Below are 18,832 nucleotides of genomic sequence, written 5' to 3'. Positions count from 1 at the left end.
ATTAATTTAATAGATAAAATGTTTATTTTAATGGATAAATAATAATAATGTTATTAACGACTTTATTAATAAATGCATTCATATAATAGCAAAAAACAAACTTCTGGAGCCGCCTGCGGCCCCCGGCGCGGGACAGAGTGGTCTCTCCCACTTCCGGCGGGGCAGACCGGGCCACTTCCGGGAGGCGCCGACCCCTTCCGGGAGCGAAGGGAGCCTGAGGAAGGCCCCTCTCTATGGTCGGGCGAAGGCAAGAGCGGCGCGGGTGGCACTTCCTGCCCGCGCTGGGCCCTGACTTCCGGTGGCTGCTGGCGCCGGCTCCAAGATGGCGACGTCGCTGGGCTCCAACACCTACAACCGGCAGAACTGGGAGGACGCGGTGAGGGCGGCGCCCGGGGCCTCTGCCTGGGGCTCGGCCCCCCTGCCCTTCCCCTGGGCCTTGCCTGGGGCTCGGCCCCCCTCCCCCGCCCCTGGGCCTTGCCAGGGGGGCAGGGGGCAGCCAGGGGCCTGCTGCCGGCCTGAGGCCTGCTCCTGGGGGGGAGCCAGCAAAGCGTGGCAAGCTTGGGTCGGGCACGGGGCTCCTTTACCCCTTGTGCTGCTGTCGGGTGGTTTGTGGGCCTTGGCGGGGACGGGAGCAGCAGCTTAGACACGAGCTCTGATGTTTAGTCCTGACTTGATTGATTTATTTCGGGGTTTTTTTACCTTCTTTGATGCAGGACTTCCCCATCCTGTGTCAGACATGCCTCGGAGAAAACCCCTACATCCGAATGGTACGTGACCGTTCCCCGGGCTGTAGCCGTCTTGGCGTAGAGGTGACGCCTTTGATTAGGACCGACTACATTTTTGCAACAAAAAACCCCAAAACCCTCTTGATCTAACAAAAAGAGATCGCCTCTGCCACGTGGTCTAGGTCCAGGGCTTTTAACGTGTGTCTGTTAATGTGAAACGCGGGTCCAGAGGACGTCAGCGTCGGCTTGAGTGAACCAGGCAGCAAGATGCCCGCAAACGGGGACGAGGCCGGGGAGGCGTCGCCATCAGACCCCCCGAAACGTCCCTTGCGGCCCCTAACAGCTATGAAACGATGACAGCTATTGGCTGGATCTGATATTTGAGATGAAATCGGCACACCTTTGTCTCTAATGAGGAGGGCGCACGTCTTGGGTCTTCGTGGGATTCGGATGTGCTAATCGTGAACGCGATCGTGGTCTTTTTCCAGACATGGAGAATGGGTTTATTTTCTTATTTTATGCATGTGCGATGGCTGACCATGAGCGTTAAAAGCCCCAAGACAGACTTGAGAGGTTTCTTTGAAACATTTTTAAGCATTGTGTTGAATATTGCTGTAAAAATTGAAAGGGGTTTGGTGTCATTTTTCTTGTGATGACATGCTGATACAGTGAAAATAACGAGCGAGGTGTCTCTAATGCAACCTGAGCAGAAGGAAAACGTGCCTTATCTGGGGCAATGAGGCATACGCACGTTTGGGTGGAATAGATTAAAGCAGTAGGACATGGGGGAGGGATGCCTTACAAGATAACCTTTCGGACACGATGATCCATTGGGTCCCGTCCGACTCTATAATCTATGGATCTTAGCATTAAATTGTTATGATGTCATTTTTTTTTTTAGTAATTGTTGTTTTATTTTGTTCCAGACCAAAGAGAAATATGGAAAGGAGTGTAAGGTAAGTTTTTTTGGGTTTATTATTATTTTAGGAGCTGGCTTCTGTATTCGCAGGTTAGTTTCTGAGAGAGATTCCAGTCTTGAAATTGGCAAAGTATGTGCTTAACCATATGAATGCATTAATAGTCCAATTGTGCAAAGTAAATCTGCTCATGCGATTTGTTCATCAGCATCAGTAGATCTTCTCACACGAGTAAGGTTATAGGTGACTAGTTCTCAGGATTGGCTTAGGTCTGTTTCCTTTTTTCACCATTTAGGCTGTCCTCTGTTGGGATAGCAGGACACTGTGATGTTTAGGTTTCAAACTCTGCAAGAAAATAATTGCACTCAAACAAAAATGGCTTTCACTGCAAATATAAAATAGACTGTCAAGAAAAAATATTTCTATAAATAAAATGCTGACTTTGTAAAACTTCCTTCTCTTATGTGGAACTTAGAAAGATGTGAAAAAGACATTGTCAGATAAACCATAATTCTGTTGGCGGCATCTATTGCTTAGTTATCTGTGTTTCTCATTGCCTTGTTGATTGTGGTTTTGCGTTCAAACACGCTCCTTAGAACCCCACAGAAACCCTAGGCTGATGCTAAAGGATGCAGGGTTTGGCTCTTTGGCATTTGAAGGAAAGGTAATAATGCACGTTTTGTAGGAAGGAGAGAGTGAAAAAAGAAAAGAGCCCTCAAAATGGCTTCAACATATGTCAGTTATCGGTTATTTTATCATCAAAAGAGGCAACAGCACAGCATGGTTGCACTGTACTGGGTTTTTGTTGCATGTATGTCACCCAGTCTAGCATTTCCTTCTTGCAGGTTTACTTCCTGCTCACTTTACCCTTGGGAACATGCTAGATGGAGCGCAGATTTCCTATAAATCACTGTAATGCCCCTGCCTTCCAGTGGTCCATGGTAGATATGGACCTAGAGATATGGAGCTAGACTGTTCTCACTGGTGGCAGATGAGAGAGCAAGGAGCAATGGTGTCAAATTGCAGCGAGGGAAGTTTAGTTTGGATATTAGGAACAATTTTCTCACTAGGAGAGGGGTAAAACACTGGAACAGGTTACCTAGGAGAGGTTGGGGAGTCTCCATCCTTGGAATTTTTTACGACCCGGGTAGACAAAGTTTTGGCTGGGATTGTGTAGTTGGGGCTGGTCCTGCTTTGAGCAGGGATGGGGGTTGGACTAGAGGTGACCTCCTGAGGTCCCTTCCAACCCTAATGTTGTGTGATTCTATATGCAAGAAATAGCTTCCATAAAAGAAGAAAAGCAGGACTCTTAGTGCTGTCCCTTGGAAACATAAAACATAAGGTCTGGTAGCAACCTAGTGGGGGAGCTGAAATACATTGTTTCCTCCAGCCAGCCATAATCTCAGTCAAGAACAACTAGTGCCCTGAGATCCGGCTCTCCCACTACAGTTCCTGCATATGGTGAAAGCAAGTACATCCCCCCTGGCACAGACAGTACACGTTGCTCCACAGTAGGGCCATCCTGCTTTGGGTGGGCCTGAATTCCTGTGACCAGATTCTAGTGACTTCTGGAGCACAGTTGAACACTTCCTTGCCTTATGCTCCAACAAGGCTGCCTTGAACTTTCAAATCATTGCAAGCAAATCCCACCAGAATGTTTCCTGACAATTTAGTGAATTCAAGAAAGGTCTTTTTGAGCTAAGTTTTTTTTTAAGCTGGAATTGTAGTGTTGAAATTAGGCAAATGATTGGCAGGGATGGGGCACCTGTTAGGGTTGGAGTTTCCTGGAAGAATTAGAATGCAAATTGCCACTTTCTCTGTCTCAGATCTGTGCCAGGCCCTTCACGGTGTTTCGCTGGTGCCCCGGCGTTCGTATGCGCTTTAAGAAGACAGAAGTATGCCAGACCTGCAGCAAGCTGAAGAATGTCTGTCAAACCTGTCTGCTCGACCTGGAATATGGTATGTGCCAACAACCATTTCACCTAAAACGGGATGTCCAAATCAAGACTAACTCTCCTTGTCTCCTGTCTTCGCTTAATTATAATACATCCCTAAATCTGTATTTATCTCTAATGGCTGTTTGGGGCAGCTCAACTAAATTAATCAGATCCCTCCAAAAATGACTCCGAATGCACACCTGATTCTAACCTGTATGCCTGGTTTGCATAAAACATTCCAGCTTAGGAAGAATTAAATCGTTTCTGACAATTATTCCACCCATTTTTCATATAACCCATTTTGCTATGGATTTCCAAGTCTGTTTGGACATTAAGCATAGGTCCATTTGACATCAGTGTTGAGAGCATTAGAATTGTTGAGCTACAAAAAATATGAACCATGCTAGCTTTCTGTTGCCAGACTGGAACACTCCTTTTAGCAGTGATCAACAGAAAATAAAAGAGATTTGAGATTACCTGGATCCTGTATCTAGAAGTGTTATAGCAGACTTGACAAAAGCACTTAAAAGCTATACTGACACTAGACAAACTTTCAGTCTATTTAGTTCCTTTCTTGGCCCTATGAAGTAATACTTATTTTTCAATCAAATCAGTATTTAATGATTCCTAGGGGATTTTAATTGATGTAATATAAAACAAATTATTACAGGAAAATGCTTCTTCCTGGCCCCTTTCTTTGAATACAGTTACCTTAGGACGTGCTGCTTCAGCTCTTTCTCTTGATCAATACTAATTCTGTTCGTCCATTATAGGTTTGCCTATCCAGGTCCGGGATGCAGGACTCTCCTTGAAAGATGACATGCCTAAATCTGATGTTAATAAAGAGTACTACACCCAGAATATGGAGAGAGAGGTAAGGAAATGCATTAGTTACCATGACTTGTGCTGGACTACTTCACATAAACTGCAAATGGAACAAATTGGATAATCTTGGAAGCTTTCTTGTTTTTCTGATTATGTGCATCAGTAACCTGTCATTTTTCATTCCCTGTCTTTATTTGCTGCCTAGATCTCAAACTCTGATGGCACAAGGCCAGTTGGCGCTCTAGGAAAAGCTACTTCAACTAGTGATATGTTGCTTAAGCTGGCTCGGACCACCCCATACTACAAACGCAACCGCCCGCACATCTGTTCCTTCTGGGTGAAAGGAGAATGTAAGCGAGGGGAAGAGTGTCCTTACAGGTACAGTTGTCATTACAGCTAATGGAGTGACCATACTTGAGGGCAGCCCCTTGGGGTTCTCCAAAATAGCGGGGGAGGTAGTGAAATGCCTTGATAAACATTCAGGCAGATGTTGCACTAGTGACTAGACCTGTATCCTAATGAATTAATTGTTTTATTCCAGCAAGTATCTTAAGTCTTGGCTGCTTATGTTGAGCAGTCAGCTGAAAGATCAGATGCTATAAGTGCAGTTTTTTCTTACACTGTATACTCTCTCTGTTTAAATGATCAATCTATACATCCTTGATTGTCCCATAATCGGTGATCTGTACTGTGTTTGAAACCTGACTCCTGGAGCTGCCATTCCTTCAGAAGTGTAGATTGCACATGCTAAAATATAGCAGTTGAAAACCTTTCAAGGCTGCAGGTCAGAGGTGGGTGGGTGTGCTAGGACCCAGGAACAGCCAGCACTGTTCCCCACAGAAGCACAGGGAGAGTGACTGCTGCCAGAACTCCACATCCGTGGGCTAGATCAAATGGCTCTGTGGGCCGGAGGTTGCTATAATAAGTTAGTAAGCATGTGCTCCGTTTTGATACAGTCGCCTGAACAGTGTTAACTGGGTTAGTTGCAAAACTGCTGAAGAGAAGTGACGGTAACAGTCCTGGTAGGCTGATGCAGCTCTAACAGTGCCGTTTTATGATGCTTTTATAGACATGAGAAACCTACAGACCCAGATGATCCTTTGGCTGATCAGAACATCAAGGACCGTTACTATGGTATTAATGACCCCGTGGCTGACAAGCTTCTGAAACGGGCTTCAACCATGCCTCGTCTGGACCCGCCTGATGACAAGAGCATTACTACGCTGTATGTGGGAGGTCTCGGAGACACTATCACTGAGACTGATCTCAGGTATGGAGGTGCATCTCTCATCTTCAGGCTTGCGTTAGCTTCTCTGACTGTCTAAAGTCTAGCCCTGTGGTGTGTTTGTGACAGTGATCACCTTGGCAAACCTTTCATCTGTGTTGCTGTGCCTAAATGATAGTGAAAGGGGTCTTCTGTCAAGGAACCCCTTTTCTTTTCCCAAAGGGCTGAAAGGTTTTGTTCAGTTTTTCCTGACTGGAAGCTGGCTAGTAGAGCGCAGTCTTCCCGAGGGCAAGAATAACAAATCTCAGCAACGTTTGACATGTTGACAACTCCCTGCAAGGATGCTGAGTCATCCCTGTCAAAGCTCTGAGAATCCCATTGTGCAATTACATAGTCCCCATCTGCATAAGCTCTGAGAAAATGCATGTCAGAGCCTGGCACAACCTTGCCGTAATGGTACACAGGAGAGGCGGCAGCAGTCACAGACGGTCATTTGTCTGCCTTTGGTTCTAAAGCTGGATTTGAATTGCCAACGGAGAAGTGAAAGGATCTGTATTCATAAGAGAGTGAGCATTTAGCACTGTAAAGCAGTGTGCACTGCATGGAATTGAGCAGTGTCGCATTTTGTGATCCTTTCTTGCAGAAATCACTTCTACCAGTTCGGAGAGATCAGGACGATAACAGTGGTCCAGAGGCAGCAGTGTGCGTTCATCCAGTTTGCCACGCGGCAAGCTGCAGAAGTGGCTGCTGAGAAGTCCTTTAACAAGCTCATCGTCAATGGTCGCAGGCTCAACGTCAAGTGGGGGAGGTGAGTGAGGGGCAAAAGCATTTATTTCTTTTTTTAAAGATAGGGCTAGATTGTGGTGTTGGAAAGTCTGCTCTTAGATTAAGGCTTCAGCTTCAAGTACTACTGCTTCAACTCAGGAGTGGTCTTGATGAACCAAAACAGGAAGCAAGTATGTAAAAGCCTCCTGGGTATTTACTTCACCTGAGTGGTGAGTGGCATGTTGGAGGGTAACTTTAAGTGGTTTCTTGGGGTATGCTGTTTCCAGCTACATCATCAACTCCTTTTTCCTTGCTGTTAATACTGTATTCTCAATTCTTGGCCTCTGAGGGAAGTGCTTCTAAAATTGGTGTAATTATAAAATTAATTATGTTTGGGAATCCATGAGTACCTGACAGCCTCTCTGGTTCTAATGCACTGGGCTTGGATTTCAGGTCCCAAGCAGCAAGAGGAAAAGAGAAGGAGAAAGAAGGTACTACAGATTCTGGCATAAAGCTGGAACCAGTGCCAGGACTCCCAGGAGGTAAGGGAAAGCTTTCCTTTCATTTCCAGGTATTGCCCTCAAGCACAGCACAGCTGCTGCCTTGTTGCCATAAAGCAGACCAGGGTTATACTCTGTATGTCAGTGGAAGCTGGGAATAGAAACAGTATATTTGACTTCCCCAGGTACTTGGTGAACCTGCAGTTACATACAACCTGGCTAAAGAATCTTACATTTGTGGTCAACGAGGGGCCGGGGGGTGTTGGTTACAAAGAAAGTCATGGCACAGGCCTATTTGCAGAATGAACAAGGAGGTACAGCGGGTAGGAGAGGAGGATTCAAGTCAGATAACCAGGCCTTTGGGCTAGTGAATCCTTTGTATTTGATGTCACCTGTTAGAGAAGGCAAGTTGGTGCCTGTTCAGGATCAGACTCTGGTGGCTTTCCTGTGGAAGGGATGGCAGGAAGTGTTCAGGGGCTGCAGCTGATGTTGGATGCACACTAGAAGCAGAAGCCCTGCTGGAAGAGCTCATTGCAGTGCTCTGAGAGACTTAGTCTCTTTCCCCTGATATAAGAGTCTCAGCAGTAACCGAGGCAGGTTTGTCCCCCCACAGCTCTTCCCCCTCCTCCAGCAGCTGAAGAAGAAGCATCTGCAAACTATTTCAACCTACCTCCCAGTGGCCCTCCTGCCGTGGTTAACATTGCCCTGCCGCCACCTCCTGGCATAGCTCCACCACCACCTCCAGGTAATTCATTTATCTTCCTCGCTCTAGTATTTGCTGCATGCCATGTGGGCTGATGAAAAAACACAGGCTGCTGAACCGATGTTTTGTGAAGCCAGACTGCCCACAGAGAGATAATGTCTGCCCAAAATCCTGCAGTATCAGGTGGGTTCTTATGGATTCCACAGAGACCCATCTTGCTTAGCCGAGCATAATTTTGAAGTGCGACTTCTGAACAGATCATGAAAGCCAGTGTTTGAGTGGTTGTACATTCAAGTAGCAGAGCCTTATTCCCATGAAATTTAGGGAAGTGATGGGTTTGTCCAGCTGCACTGGATGCCTCTGCTATTCTTGGTAGTGAAACCAAGGATGTTTAGATATTCAGAACATAATGCCAGGGGAAAGGGAGCAGGAACTTGTAGAAATGGCATTTGCAACCTTTGTTGGACAACGCTGCTTCTGGGGCTCGAGATCACTGCCCATTGGGCTGGCACAAAGGACAGTAGGGGGATAAATGTATTGGGGCCATTGGGAAGGAGCGGAAGGGAGCATCTGAGCCTAGGGATCAGTGGATTGTGCTTCCGCGTAAGTGGGTGAATGACAGGTGGCAGTGGCATAGACCAGGTCAGGAACTCCTGTATCTGACACTTTCCTTCTGTGCCTGCAGGTTTTGGGCCTCACATGTTCCATGCCATGGGGCCCCCACCTCCCTTCATGAGAGCCCCAGGTCCCATCCACTATCCTTCTCAAGACCCACAGAGGATGGGCGCCCACGCTGGGAAGCACAGCAGCCCCTAGCACACCTCCGCCGCGTTCACGGATTGCGCGCATGTCATTTTTCTTTAGTTTCCATGGTAGCATAATATGTTCAGCTGTGGGCGAGCTGGAGGCTAAGCCTTGCTTCCTTGCCAGTGCACACAGGGTGAGCTGAGCTCTGTTATGTTGCCACTAGCTAATCGGATCATTATCATACCCTGCATCTTTCACTTACTGTTGTGGGTGGGCGGGTGGGGGGAGGGAGAGGAATTATGGAGAGGGTCCATGAATGAACTGTTCTATGATTGCAGCCCCATCGGTGTATCCAGTTTTGCACATTTTTTTTGAAATAAATGTCTCCTGGAAAAAAACCAAAACCCAAGCTTCTTCAAGCCAGTTGGCTATTTTAGCAATTTGCAGCTTAACAAGCACCGGGGGCTCTGCTTGGACTGACCTGGGGAGCCTTCTGCCACTGTTCTTTCCAGACTCGGGTAGCCAGCAATTTGCTGTTGAAATGTGGAAATGGGGCACAACACAGGGGTGGAAGCACACTAAAATCAGGTACACACAGTTCCAGGGACTTCGCTCTCCACTTCCCAATATGTCTCTTCTTTTTCATACTGTCTGCTAGGAGGAAAATTGGGTGTTTTGTTTCTGATTCTGAGAAACCATGGAGAATCCTACATCACCAAAGCCAGTCAGGTGCTAGGTAATGCAGACCACCAGCATGCCCCTGACTGGAGCCACTGGGTTTCAAGGGGAGCGAGTCTTGTTGAAACTGCAAGTATGAGGCACTAATGTGACTACAAACTGATGCCGTCTGTATTCTGGGAATGGGAATCGGGGCTTTTATGCTCTGCGGGTTAAATCCCTCTTCCAGCGTGAAATGGACCAAGCCACTCCTTGTTTTGATGAGTACGTGTGATGTTTTTAAGTCTGCGCTCAGCGTACAACCCCGAACATCTGTTTCCTGTATAAAGTCTGCAACTTAATATAGTGAGTAGGAGCCTGGCTAGCGGATGGGAAGCTATTTATGTCTGGCTCCAAGGTAACTGATCTGTAGACATCTTGTAAAAAGAAACAGGAGGGGTCCTGTTCCAAAATCGTATTTTCATGTGCCGAAAAATATGGGACTGAGTGGATTTTTTCAGACTGTTTGGGCCCCACTTCAGAGGAACCTCTCTGCCTGGACTGTCTGATCTGGCTTGCTGCTATCTGATGCTGAGGAGCGGGGTGTCACACAGACCCGCTTCCTAGGCAGTCCGCTGCTTTTGAGTTTGACGCCCCGGCTTGGGCAGAATGGCAGGTCTTGCTGTCTGATGGTTGTGGCACTGCTGCCGCTGCGTCTGCTCTTGCATGGAAGAGCACATGACGCCAGAGGGCGCAGTGATCTTTCTCCTTTGGAAACTTGAGCTTGAACACATCCTGGGCTTACAGACGAGGGAGTCGGGTGTCAGGTTCAGCCCTCAGTCGGTAATGGTCCATAACACAGCAACACAGCTTGGATTTAAAATAAAGCTAATTTATTTTCTCCAGCCAGGCTTCTGGATGTAAATGTGACATCCAGCTCACAGACAAACGGAGATGGGCTCAAGCATGGACAGTGCTTAGGCATGTACCTGTCAACACTTACGGAGTAAACTTGCTTTTTTCCCTTTGAGTTTGCCTGCCTGAACTTTTGGGATGAGAACAGAGGCTTGACCCTTCTTTATGTTAGTGTTGCATTGGACTGGCTGACCTCTGGAGGTCTCTTCCAGCCCTACATCTCTATGGTTGTGGTAGGAAGTTACCTGGCCTGGGATCTCAACGTGATTATTATTAGAAACATGCTGGCTATAGTGCTACATCATGTGCATTAAGTAAGACAGCCTTTCCATATTGTACATCAATGAACATAAATACTCTGAAGTCTACTCCAGCCTCACACATTATTCTCCCATGACGATTTTAATTTGGTTAAACTTCTTACCATGAGAATTTTACAAAGGCAAATGACCATCTGTAGAAAGACAATACTTGAAACCGTGGCTTTTAGCAGTGGTTAGAGAAATTGGTTTTACAGATAGTAGGTTGTGCTCTGCCTTTGCTTGGTAGCTGCTTCTCCTGTATCCTGATCCTAGTAGCTAGGCAGCCTATTGCTTGCCTTTTCTAAAGGAGGGGTGGTCAAAACACTCATGTGCTTTTCTTCATGTAGTGACTGAAATGCTTGCTTGCTGTAGCAGTGTGTGGAGTATAGGATGTCCCCTCTCTGCTGCCAGTATCATAACATTTAAGACATGGGGTGCCTCTTTTATAGGACACCTCTTAGTACCTGGGGGCTCTAACAAATGGAGAAATCTTGCACTGCATTTGAAACTGGAAGGATGTGACAGCCAGCAATTGAAGGAAAGAGCAGATCGCTGTAGGGGTAGGCTTGCTCTATGGGATTTTTAAGCAAGTGGTTTAGTCAGTAAAGCAGCGATGATGTAAGAGCTCTTTCAGCTGGCTCGAGGGGTAGGAAATGAACTTACAAAGAGCCTCACGTGCTAAGAACATGACATCAGAACTGCCATCGACTGGGTCAGCCCCTAGCTCTGTCTTGCCCAGTCTCCTGTGTCACAGTGGCAGAAAGCAGATGCTGAGAGGGAGAGTGAATGGGGTTGGACCAGGTTTTTCCCACTATTCCTCTCTCTCTTGCAGCCTCCAGCAGTTAGTCAGGAAAACAGCTGAAGCCCAAGTCTGGCAACACTCCCCCTCCCTGGGTATCACTGAGTTCTGCCCATGTGCCTGCCTGGTGTACAGCCAGCTGCCAAACACCCACCCCGTGTCTTCTCTTGAGAGCCATCTGCGCTTTCCTTGAACATGTGATCTCATTAGTCAGGAAGCCTTTGCTTGCTTCTTTCCAGACATTCCTCCACTCCCACCCTCCCTGCCTTATCACCTCCCCTCACCATCCCAACTGCAACAGCATCTGTTCCCTGAAGAGGAGGCACCACCTGCCAAAGCTGGTATCAAGCATTTCAGCAGAACAGCAACAGGGCAACCCAACCTGAAGACAACTGGCTCTCCTGGCATTTTCCATGGACTGGGAGAGAGGACAGTGTCTTTACTCCTTTCAGGGCACAGACAGATGGGGAAGCTTGCTGGACTCCCTTTGTTCCCTCGGTGAGAACTTTGCTGGTCACATTTACGTCTTGTCTCCCTGGATGTCGTACCCTTGTAACGATGGGAAGTAAGAATTCAGAAACAGCCCTGGGCCCATGTTTGCTGGGATTTTGAGGACATGGGTGATCAAGTGAGGCCACTAGCTTAGCTTTCCCAGAGTGCTTGGGTAAAAAACATCCATCTCCTCTCCTACTCTGTTAAGGAACACCTCTACCAGCACAGTAAGCTAAGGGATGCCCAAGTCTAGCAGGTAAAGCATGTGCGCAGCAAGGGAGGGAAGAGGAGTACATTACAGTTCCTCGGTCTCTGGTAAAGTCTGTACCCAGCCGCGTGGGGCTCTGTTGAAGCTGGGTCTGCTGGAAAGCAGCTGCAGGGTGTTCAAGGTGTCCATCGCGGTGTCCATCTCAAAGCCGGATGATGGGAACGGGTCATTGATGAGTGGCCCACCAAATGGAGTAGGAGTCCTGCAGCAGAAAGGAGGAGCATTTGGTGTCTGCCTGGGCTGCTGGCTTGGGCAGGTGCAGTGGCAAGCACCCTATGCCAGATCTTCGTTCCTCCAGAAATCTGGCAAGACCCAGGGAGTGCCAAGCTGCATCTAAGCAGCCACAGGTGCCACCGCAATCCTTGCTTATTCTTTCTGTTCCTGTCACCCGCTGCAGTATTAATCTCACCCAAGCTCTTGTGACCCTAGATTAATTCTCTCTGCATCAGCGGCATTGGTTGGGTGGCAGCCTGTCACTTTGTTAGCCCTGCGAGTGCATTAAGAAATAATGGGGGAGAGAGAGACCCTAGCTCTATCTCATCTACAAAGGATGCTGGGGTGGGAGAAATCACCCTCTGACCTTGTCAATGGTGTGAAGCCTGTTCTGCGCCACTAACATATCCTGCCAAGGGGCTAGCGTCATTTCAGCACCTCTGGATCATGCGGGCCTAAGGGCAGGAGGTCTGAGATGCATCAGCTTGGTTTCTTTCCAGGCCCTTTAGGCAATGGGAAGCTGTCCTGCAGTGAGAAATAGGTGGCGGTTGTAGCTCTGAGCTCTGCTTCTCCACCTAAGGGAAAGGCAGATGAGTGAGGCTGGGTCCAGAGGCCCCTTTCACCAGGGTATAAGGGACACTCATCCTCAGAGCCTTGTGCTCGGTCTTCCAGAAGGCCAGCCTCCCCGCTGTTTCATTCCCTTGCCATTTGTTAATTAGGGATAAGCCAGCCTGCCTGAACTGAGCTGCCAGAGCGGTCACAAACTTTCTGCTGTTTGTGGAAGGGTTCATCTTGCTCCCGCTGGGATCTCTGGCTTCTTGCTGGCCAGGTTCATCCCACAGACAGGATCCTTTTGCTCAGCTTGATTTATTCTGGAGAGAGGTGATGTGTTTGGGGTGGGGTTGTGATCAACTGAATAGTCATTTCGAGCAGTGATTCAGCTCGGCGGATCACGTCATCTCTATCCTGTTTAATTAAACCCAATCGCTGCCCTTTCGGTTTCCTGGTGCTTCAGGCCTCTAAGGAATTAATGGGGTGGTGGGGAGGCAAGAAGCCGGGCATTCCTTCAACATCTCACTGTGTTAAATAACAGATTGAGGCTTTAAATAGCAAGGCAGCCTGTTGCAGAGGGGACGGGCACAGACTGAAACTGGGCAGCCTCCCCTGCCAAGTTCTGGCCACAAATAAATGCTGGGCTGGGGAGGGGGAAACTTGAGCTGCTGTCAAAACCAAAGAGCAAGCACCTGCGTAGCTCACACCCCCATGGTGGCAGTGCCCAGGGCAGGGAGCCTGGGGGGGCAGGATTATAGACCCTCGATGGAAGGGGCATGATGTTGGAGGAAGGAGCCTCCCCACTCTTTCACCCTTAGCTTCTGGCAGTCAGCATCAGCACATCTTCCCGTTGCACTCCCTGCTGTCCTCATCACTTTGCCCAGTCTTGCTTGCCCTTCCTCTGTCCAGCTTTGGTGCCTGTCCTGTGTTCTCAGAGTGTGGGTCCCGTCTGCAGCCCCAGGCTTTCCTCAGCACCCTGCCCTCCAAGCCCTTGCACCCATAATTCTCATATTTCTCCCACCCCGCCGTGTGAGCTGTAAGGCAGGACAGTGAATGGTTAAGCCATTGGAAGTGGCCCCCAGAGCTGGAATCGCTGGCTTGACAGATGCCCGAGAGCCCAGCCGCTGGACTACTTGCTTCCCCCTGGGCATCAGGTGCCCGTTACCTGTTGAAGCTCCTGAAATCCAAGTTACTGAGGTTCTTGGGCGTTTCAGGCAGCTGGCTCTTGCTATCCGCCTGGTAGTCTTCGCTGCTGAGGAACTCCTGCCAAGGGGAGCGGTAGGCCTTGGGTATGGCAGTGAAGTTGAACTTCTCATGGGGCACTTCCTTCAGGGGGCCGGTGTAGCCTGTGTTTGTGGGGGGAGACAGCCCTCGTTACCATCAGAGGGGCCTGAGACATCGCCTACCCCCTGCCCACCCTTCCTGAAGTCCCCAGCTGTAAAGGGAGGCTGTGTTCACTGTCCCATCCTGGCAGAGGCAGAGCTGGGTGAGCGGCAGAGCTGGTGAGGAAGCCATTATTGAGACAAATGATATGCATCTGTCACGGGCCTTGTTCTGTTCTCTCAGGGTTGGGTTTGCTCCAATACTGGACAATTCAGGTTGCTTTCTATGCAACGGAAATCAAGGGATGGGGGGTGCTTTCCAGGCAGGTCTGGAGGCTGGGAGCCCATTCCCCTCTACCAGCCGGAGGAGTCGCATCACCTGCTGCCTCCGTGGCTATAAACCAGGTCAGACCCTGAGCAAATAGATCCTGCCGTGCACCAGAGAACCCCGGGTGACAGGCAAGCCAGGTCTCCTCTGCGGACAGGTAGTCCGTCCTGCCCAGGGGTTTGCTCCGTGGTGGGGTGAGCATCTGCAGGCAGCACCTTACCTGGGGCCAGGTTGTCAGGGTTGAGGGCTTTGCTCATCTGCAGGACCCTGCTGCTCTTCTTGGGCACTTGCGGCGGAGCCCCCTTGGCCGCTGGCGCAATGTGCAGCTCCGTGTGGTAGGTGCCGGTGCCCTCCGTACTATTGGCAGCCTCAGGAGGGGAGAGAGCAAGGGGATATGGCTGCAGAGCGGCACTGGGGGGTCTGCTCAATGCCCCCCACTCAGAGATGGGGAGACGACACCCTTGCCCTTCCCCCGGGTCCATGCTATCTCCGCCCTCTATTAGCGGGCATCACTCACCGACCATGCATTGGCCGCTCCCCCTGATGCGCTGTGCGAGCCGCTGGCCCCCATCCTGCCAGAACCCTGCAGAGGGCAAGGAAAAGGGTGTCAGGTGCTAGGAGGGGCATTGTGCCCACACAAGACCCCCAGCCTTGGGCAGACAGCCTGAATGTCAGCAGCCCCAGTGCCCTCAAAGCCCAGCTTCCAGGCACTTTTGTGGCCATCCAGTGCATCGTCCTGGCATAGCCCTGCCCATCCTCAGGGCTCCTGTGCCCATGGCCATCAGACCCCCACAGCTTCACACGACTTTCTTTTAGATCATATGCTACAGGCAGCTGAGGGGGCTTCCTTTGGGCACCGGGATCCCTGTATCCTGGCCTATGGAGCATCTCGGCCTAGCACCGCCTGCCTAGGAATGGGTATTCTTGGCGACGGGGCAACTCACGCCTCTGTAGCCGCTGGGATGCTCCAGCACGAAGCGCTGCATCCGCTTTTGCCTCTCCTGGTAGAGCCGCGAGCCTCTGTTGGTCTTCAGGGACAGCTCCTCCATCATCAGGTCCTGGGGGATGCTGACCTTCTTGCCCAGGTCCAGGTGGGGGGCTGAGGACACATGCACAGAGCAGGGCCGTGAGCACCAGCTGAGCATAGTGGTGGGGGGGGTCCCAAGTTCAAGGTTGGAAGAGGGGAGAGTGTGCTGGGTGGAGATGAGCCCCATTGCAGGAGCGAGGCACGAGGGCACATCTCGCATGTTCTGCCTTTGCTGTTCGTTAGCTCGGACCACCTGAGCAGGTGAGCCCAGAGGCCCAGCACCCCACTGGGCTGGGAACAGGCTCAGCCCTGCACCCCGGGTCAGCCACCAAAGGGAGCAGCCCCCCAGAGACCACTCAGTGACACCTCTTACCATCCCCTGGGCTCTCCCTCACGATCATCGCCTGCCTCTTCTGCTTTGGCTCCGAGATGGGGTTGCCTGCCTGGCTGGAAAACAAGAGCAGAGCCTATCAGGGATGGCTTTGGCTGTGGCTAGCCCCTTGGCCCCCCACACCCATGCTCTCCTGGACACAGGGCATCTACGGGGCCTGGAGGCTGAGCCTGCTTCCTCCTGAGCTGCACCCCCATAGGTGTCCGTAACGGCTCCAGCGCCCACCCAGCATCTCTGGCTGCCACACCACCTGGGCTGTGACCACAGCAAGGGGCCCCCTTTGTATATCGAGGCAGGGAGCTGCTTTCTGACCCGCCGCACCTGCTCTGATGCCCCCCCGCATGGCACAGTGGCATCAGCCTGGCCTCCGACTTCAAAGCTCAGGCACAAATCCCTACGCCTCTATGTTGAACTGCTGCTTGGCTTCTTCCCAGCAGCCATGTGCCCCACAGGCTGGCATATCGGGAGAGGGATTGCTTATGCCCAGTTCAAGCATCCCACAAGCTGCCTGCAGGGCTGGGAGCATGAGCAGCACCAGGGTCTCACTGTCTACAGACCCAGTGCTGCAATGCTTGCACCGTCGCAGCCCTCTGGCCTGTTACTCTGCTGGCATCTACAAGAGCACTGTCCATCACCCATGCTCCGTGCGCCAGCCTTAAGTGGGCACCATCTGGGCACTTTGGAGAGCAGAGCTTGTTGCCATCCCCTGCATGTGCCCATACCCAGGCCACGTGGCCTGCAGGAATGCTCCAGCCCTGCTCAGCCCCCTGCCCTGTGCTGCCTGATCCCCCGTAGCCAGGGCTTTGCCCCGTGCTGTCTCCTGAGCTTGGTGCTATTTTAAGCCGCTGACCTAAGTGGCCTGGGCACCGTAACCTTGCTCCTGGGGGCTGGGGCTCAGTGATTGCACCCAACCTGGCTGCAGTCACTGGCTGGGGAGCCAGACCCCTGCTGCTGCCCATCAGCCCCCCGCCAGCTCTGGACAGGGTGGAGCAGAGCAGGGGCTGGGGTTGCTGGGATGATGAAGGCTAATCCTCCACCCATGAACCCCCCCCCCAGAGGACTCAAGGGGGAGATCCTGGCTCCCCGCAGCCATGGCTGGAGGCATCTGGGGGGATTCTCCGGAGCCACTGGCTGTCTGAGAGCCCTTGAGAGTCCCCAGACACCCCCAGCCCTTGCTGAAGCCCCCCGCAGCTGCGACGGCCCCTGCTGGTGTCTCATCCCCTTGCAAAAGGCCCCTCCTTGGGTCTGACCAGGACAGGCCCAATACTGGTTGCCACTGACACGCCAGGCTGTGTGGTGCCCTGTCCTGCAGGCTCCGGTCTCCAGCACCCCTGGCCCCCCAGGACTGTGCCAGGGGTCTCTGCAGAAGGGAGCAACACCCCTGCTGCAGTCACCTACCTCACCAGGGAAGGAAAGGCGCGTTCCCACAGCAGTGCTCCACGGGGCTCAGGCCTCGGCTCAGCTTGCACAAACCCCACTCGGCGGCTCTGCGGCCCCGCACCTCAGCCCTCTCTATGCCACTCTTGCAAGCAGGACAGGAGTGGAGATTCCAAGGGACTCGTCCCCGTTACAGCTCGGTCCGGCTATTTCTGTCTGGGAAAGGAGGCGGGGGCAGAGCAGGCAGTTGGGAGCTGAAGCACCAGCTGCTGAGGGCCTCGGGGCACACCAAGACACAGGAGGTATGTGCACAGGCACTCCAGTTCATGTACACATGTACATGCCTGTGCATGCATTCACACCTGCACACACTACTGCATGCATTTAGACAAGCACACTCTCAATCCCTCTCTTTCTCCAATGCATGCATTCTCACACACACACCATGCATGCATTTTCACATGTACACGCACACACAATCACCAGTGCATCTACACATACCAATGTGTGCATTTACACACACACGCTGCACTTACATACACCCTCTAGACACATGCCATGTACAGAGAAGCATGCAGCATGCACATCACACATGCCTCTATGCCCACACACATGCCCACACGCTGCAGAACCCAGTGTGATAGTGTTAAGGGGCAGCTCAGGTGGCACGTAGATGCTCTCTCTCTGTCACACCCACCCACCAGTCTGTGCCCAGACCAGCTCCACTTCCCCCACCCCTCCATGCAGTGCAGGCAGGCAGAGACACAATCACTGCTCCCACAGCCCTGGGTGCTCCCAGCTCCTTGGCTAAGGTTGAATGTGGTGGCAATGCTGGACACACGTGAGGAGGCGTGTGCACACTAGACAGGCAGGGTTAGCCCATGGCCTTGGTCTGGACTGGACCCGCATATGAGCTGAGTGCTGCCATGGGGCTGTGCGGTGCTCCTGTGTGTGCCGTGTCCTGGGGACCAGAGGATGGGATCATGACCCCAGAGGCCTGGTGCCTCTTCCTGGGTGTCTAAACCTGCCAGGGCCCGTCTTCCAGGGCATGATAGAGGCAATGCGCTGAGTACAGGGAAAACGAAGGGCACCAACTCCCAGGGATGAGACTAGCCCCTGCTGACAGTAAATGACAGGACACCCCCACCATCATGCTTCAGGACATGCACTGAGGTCAGGAAGGAACACCTTCAGCCTGCAACCAGCTGGGAGAGGATGTGGGGGCACCCCTGACCCATCTGGTGGCTGCTTTGGGCCCTTACTTACAATCTCAGATTGGGCATCAGAGTGAGGGTAGGTGGAGGGAGCTGGACCTGCTGCCCTGGTCTCACTGTAGCCGCCTCTCTCTGACCGGGTAGCTCCTGTGCAGTGCTGGGCCTTAGCATGGCATCAAGGCTGTGTTTCCTCCAGCATCTCTGCTTAACTCAGCCTTCTCACTGCTAAAGGGGGTGTTGCAAAACTCCCCCCTGCTGCTAACAGGGTTCGAGTCCCCTTGTTCAGCACCCGCCCGACCGACTCATCCACAGGGGAGTGGAGATGCCCACTGCCCTTGCAGCCAAATGGGACTGGGGGCTTAGGACTGCTTTGACACTGTGGGGCACGGTGCCTTGTTTGACCAGGTGCAGGGGGGATCCGTACGCTTGCCCACCTCAGCCACCAGCCCTGGGGCGGGTTATTGTCCTGGAGTGGGTAAGAGTCCAACGTCTGCCCATCACCAGCTAGTGTGTGTGTGTGTGTGTGTGTGTGTGTGTGTGTGCGCGCGCACGCGCACACACACAAGACAGCCCAGAGTGAGAGACCGTGTGTGTCTGTGTGTGCATATGTGAGACTCAGCCCAGGTAGTGT

The 18,832-nt window shown here is 51.5% G+C and overlaps 2 protein-coding genes across 2 annotated transcripts; one reads left to right on the top strand and one right to left on the bottom strand.

The window, feature by feature from the left end:
* The first annotated feature begins 266 nt into the window (after positions 1 to 266).
* Positions 267 to 8,748, top strand: RBM22 (RNA binding motif protein 22). Its single transcript, XM_014607467.3, has 11 exons — positions 267 to 376; positions 714 to 767; positions 1,652 to 1,681; positions 3,469 to 3,601; positions 4,353 to 4,453; positions 4,610 to 4,782; positions 5,474 to 5,674; positions 6,273 to 6,437; positions 6,848 to 6,936; positions 7,508 to 7,639; positions 8,283 to 8,748. The coding sequence occupies exons 1-11, from the start codon at positions 323 to 325 to the stop codon at positions 8,411 to 8,413; spliced, it is 1,263 nt and encodes a 420-aa protein (XP_014462953.1). The 5' UTR covers positions 267 to 322; the 3' UTR covers positions 8,414 to 8,748.
* Positions 8,749 to 9,872: 1,124 nt separating this feature from the next.
* On the bottom strand, positions 9,873 to 17,194 carry MYOZ3 (myozenin 3). Its single transcript, XM_006260566.4, has 7 exons — positions 17,009 to 17,194; positions 15,593 to 15,666; positions 15,137 to 15,291; positions 14,710 to 14,775; positions 14,413 to 14,560; positions 13,708 to 13,888; positions 9,873 to 11,979 (listed from the first exon to the last, which is right to left on the bottom strand). Exons 2-7 carry the CDS (start codon positions 15,618 to 15,620, stop codon positions 11,805 to 11,807), a joined length of 753 nt encoding a protein of 250 aa, XP_006260628.1. The 5' UTR covers positions 15,621 to 15,666; positions 17,009 to 17,194; the 3' UTR covers positions 9,873 to 11,804.
* Between the last annotated feature and the right edge of the window lie 1,638 nt (positions 17,195 to 18,832).

The sequence above is a fragment of the Alligator mississippiensis genome, chromosome 9 (assembly GCF_030867095.1).
Source record: "Alligator mississippiensis isolate rAllMis1 chromosome 9, rAllMis1, whole genome shotgun sequence".
In the NCBI taxonomy this organism is placed as follows: Eukaryota; Metazoa; Chordata; order Crocodylia; family Alligatoridae; genus Alligator; species Alligator mississippiensis.
This window is presented reverse-complemented; position numbering and strand designations above follow the sequence as displayed.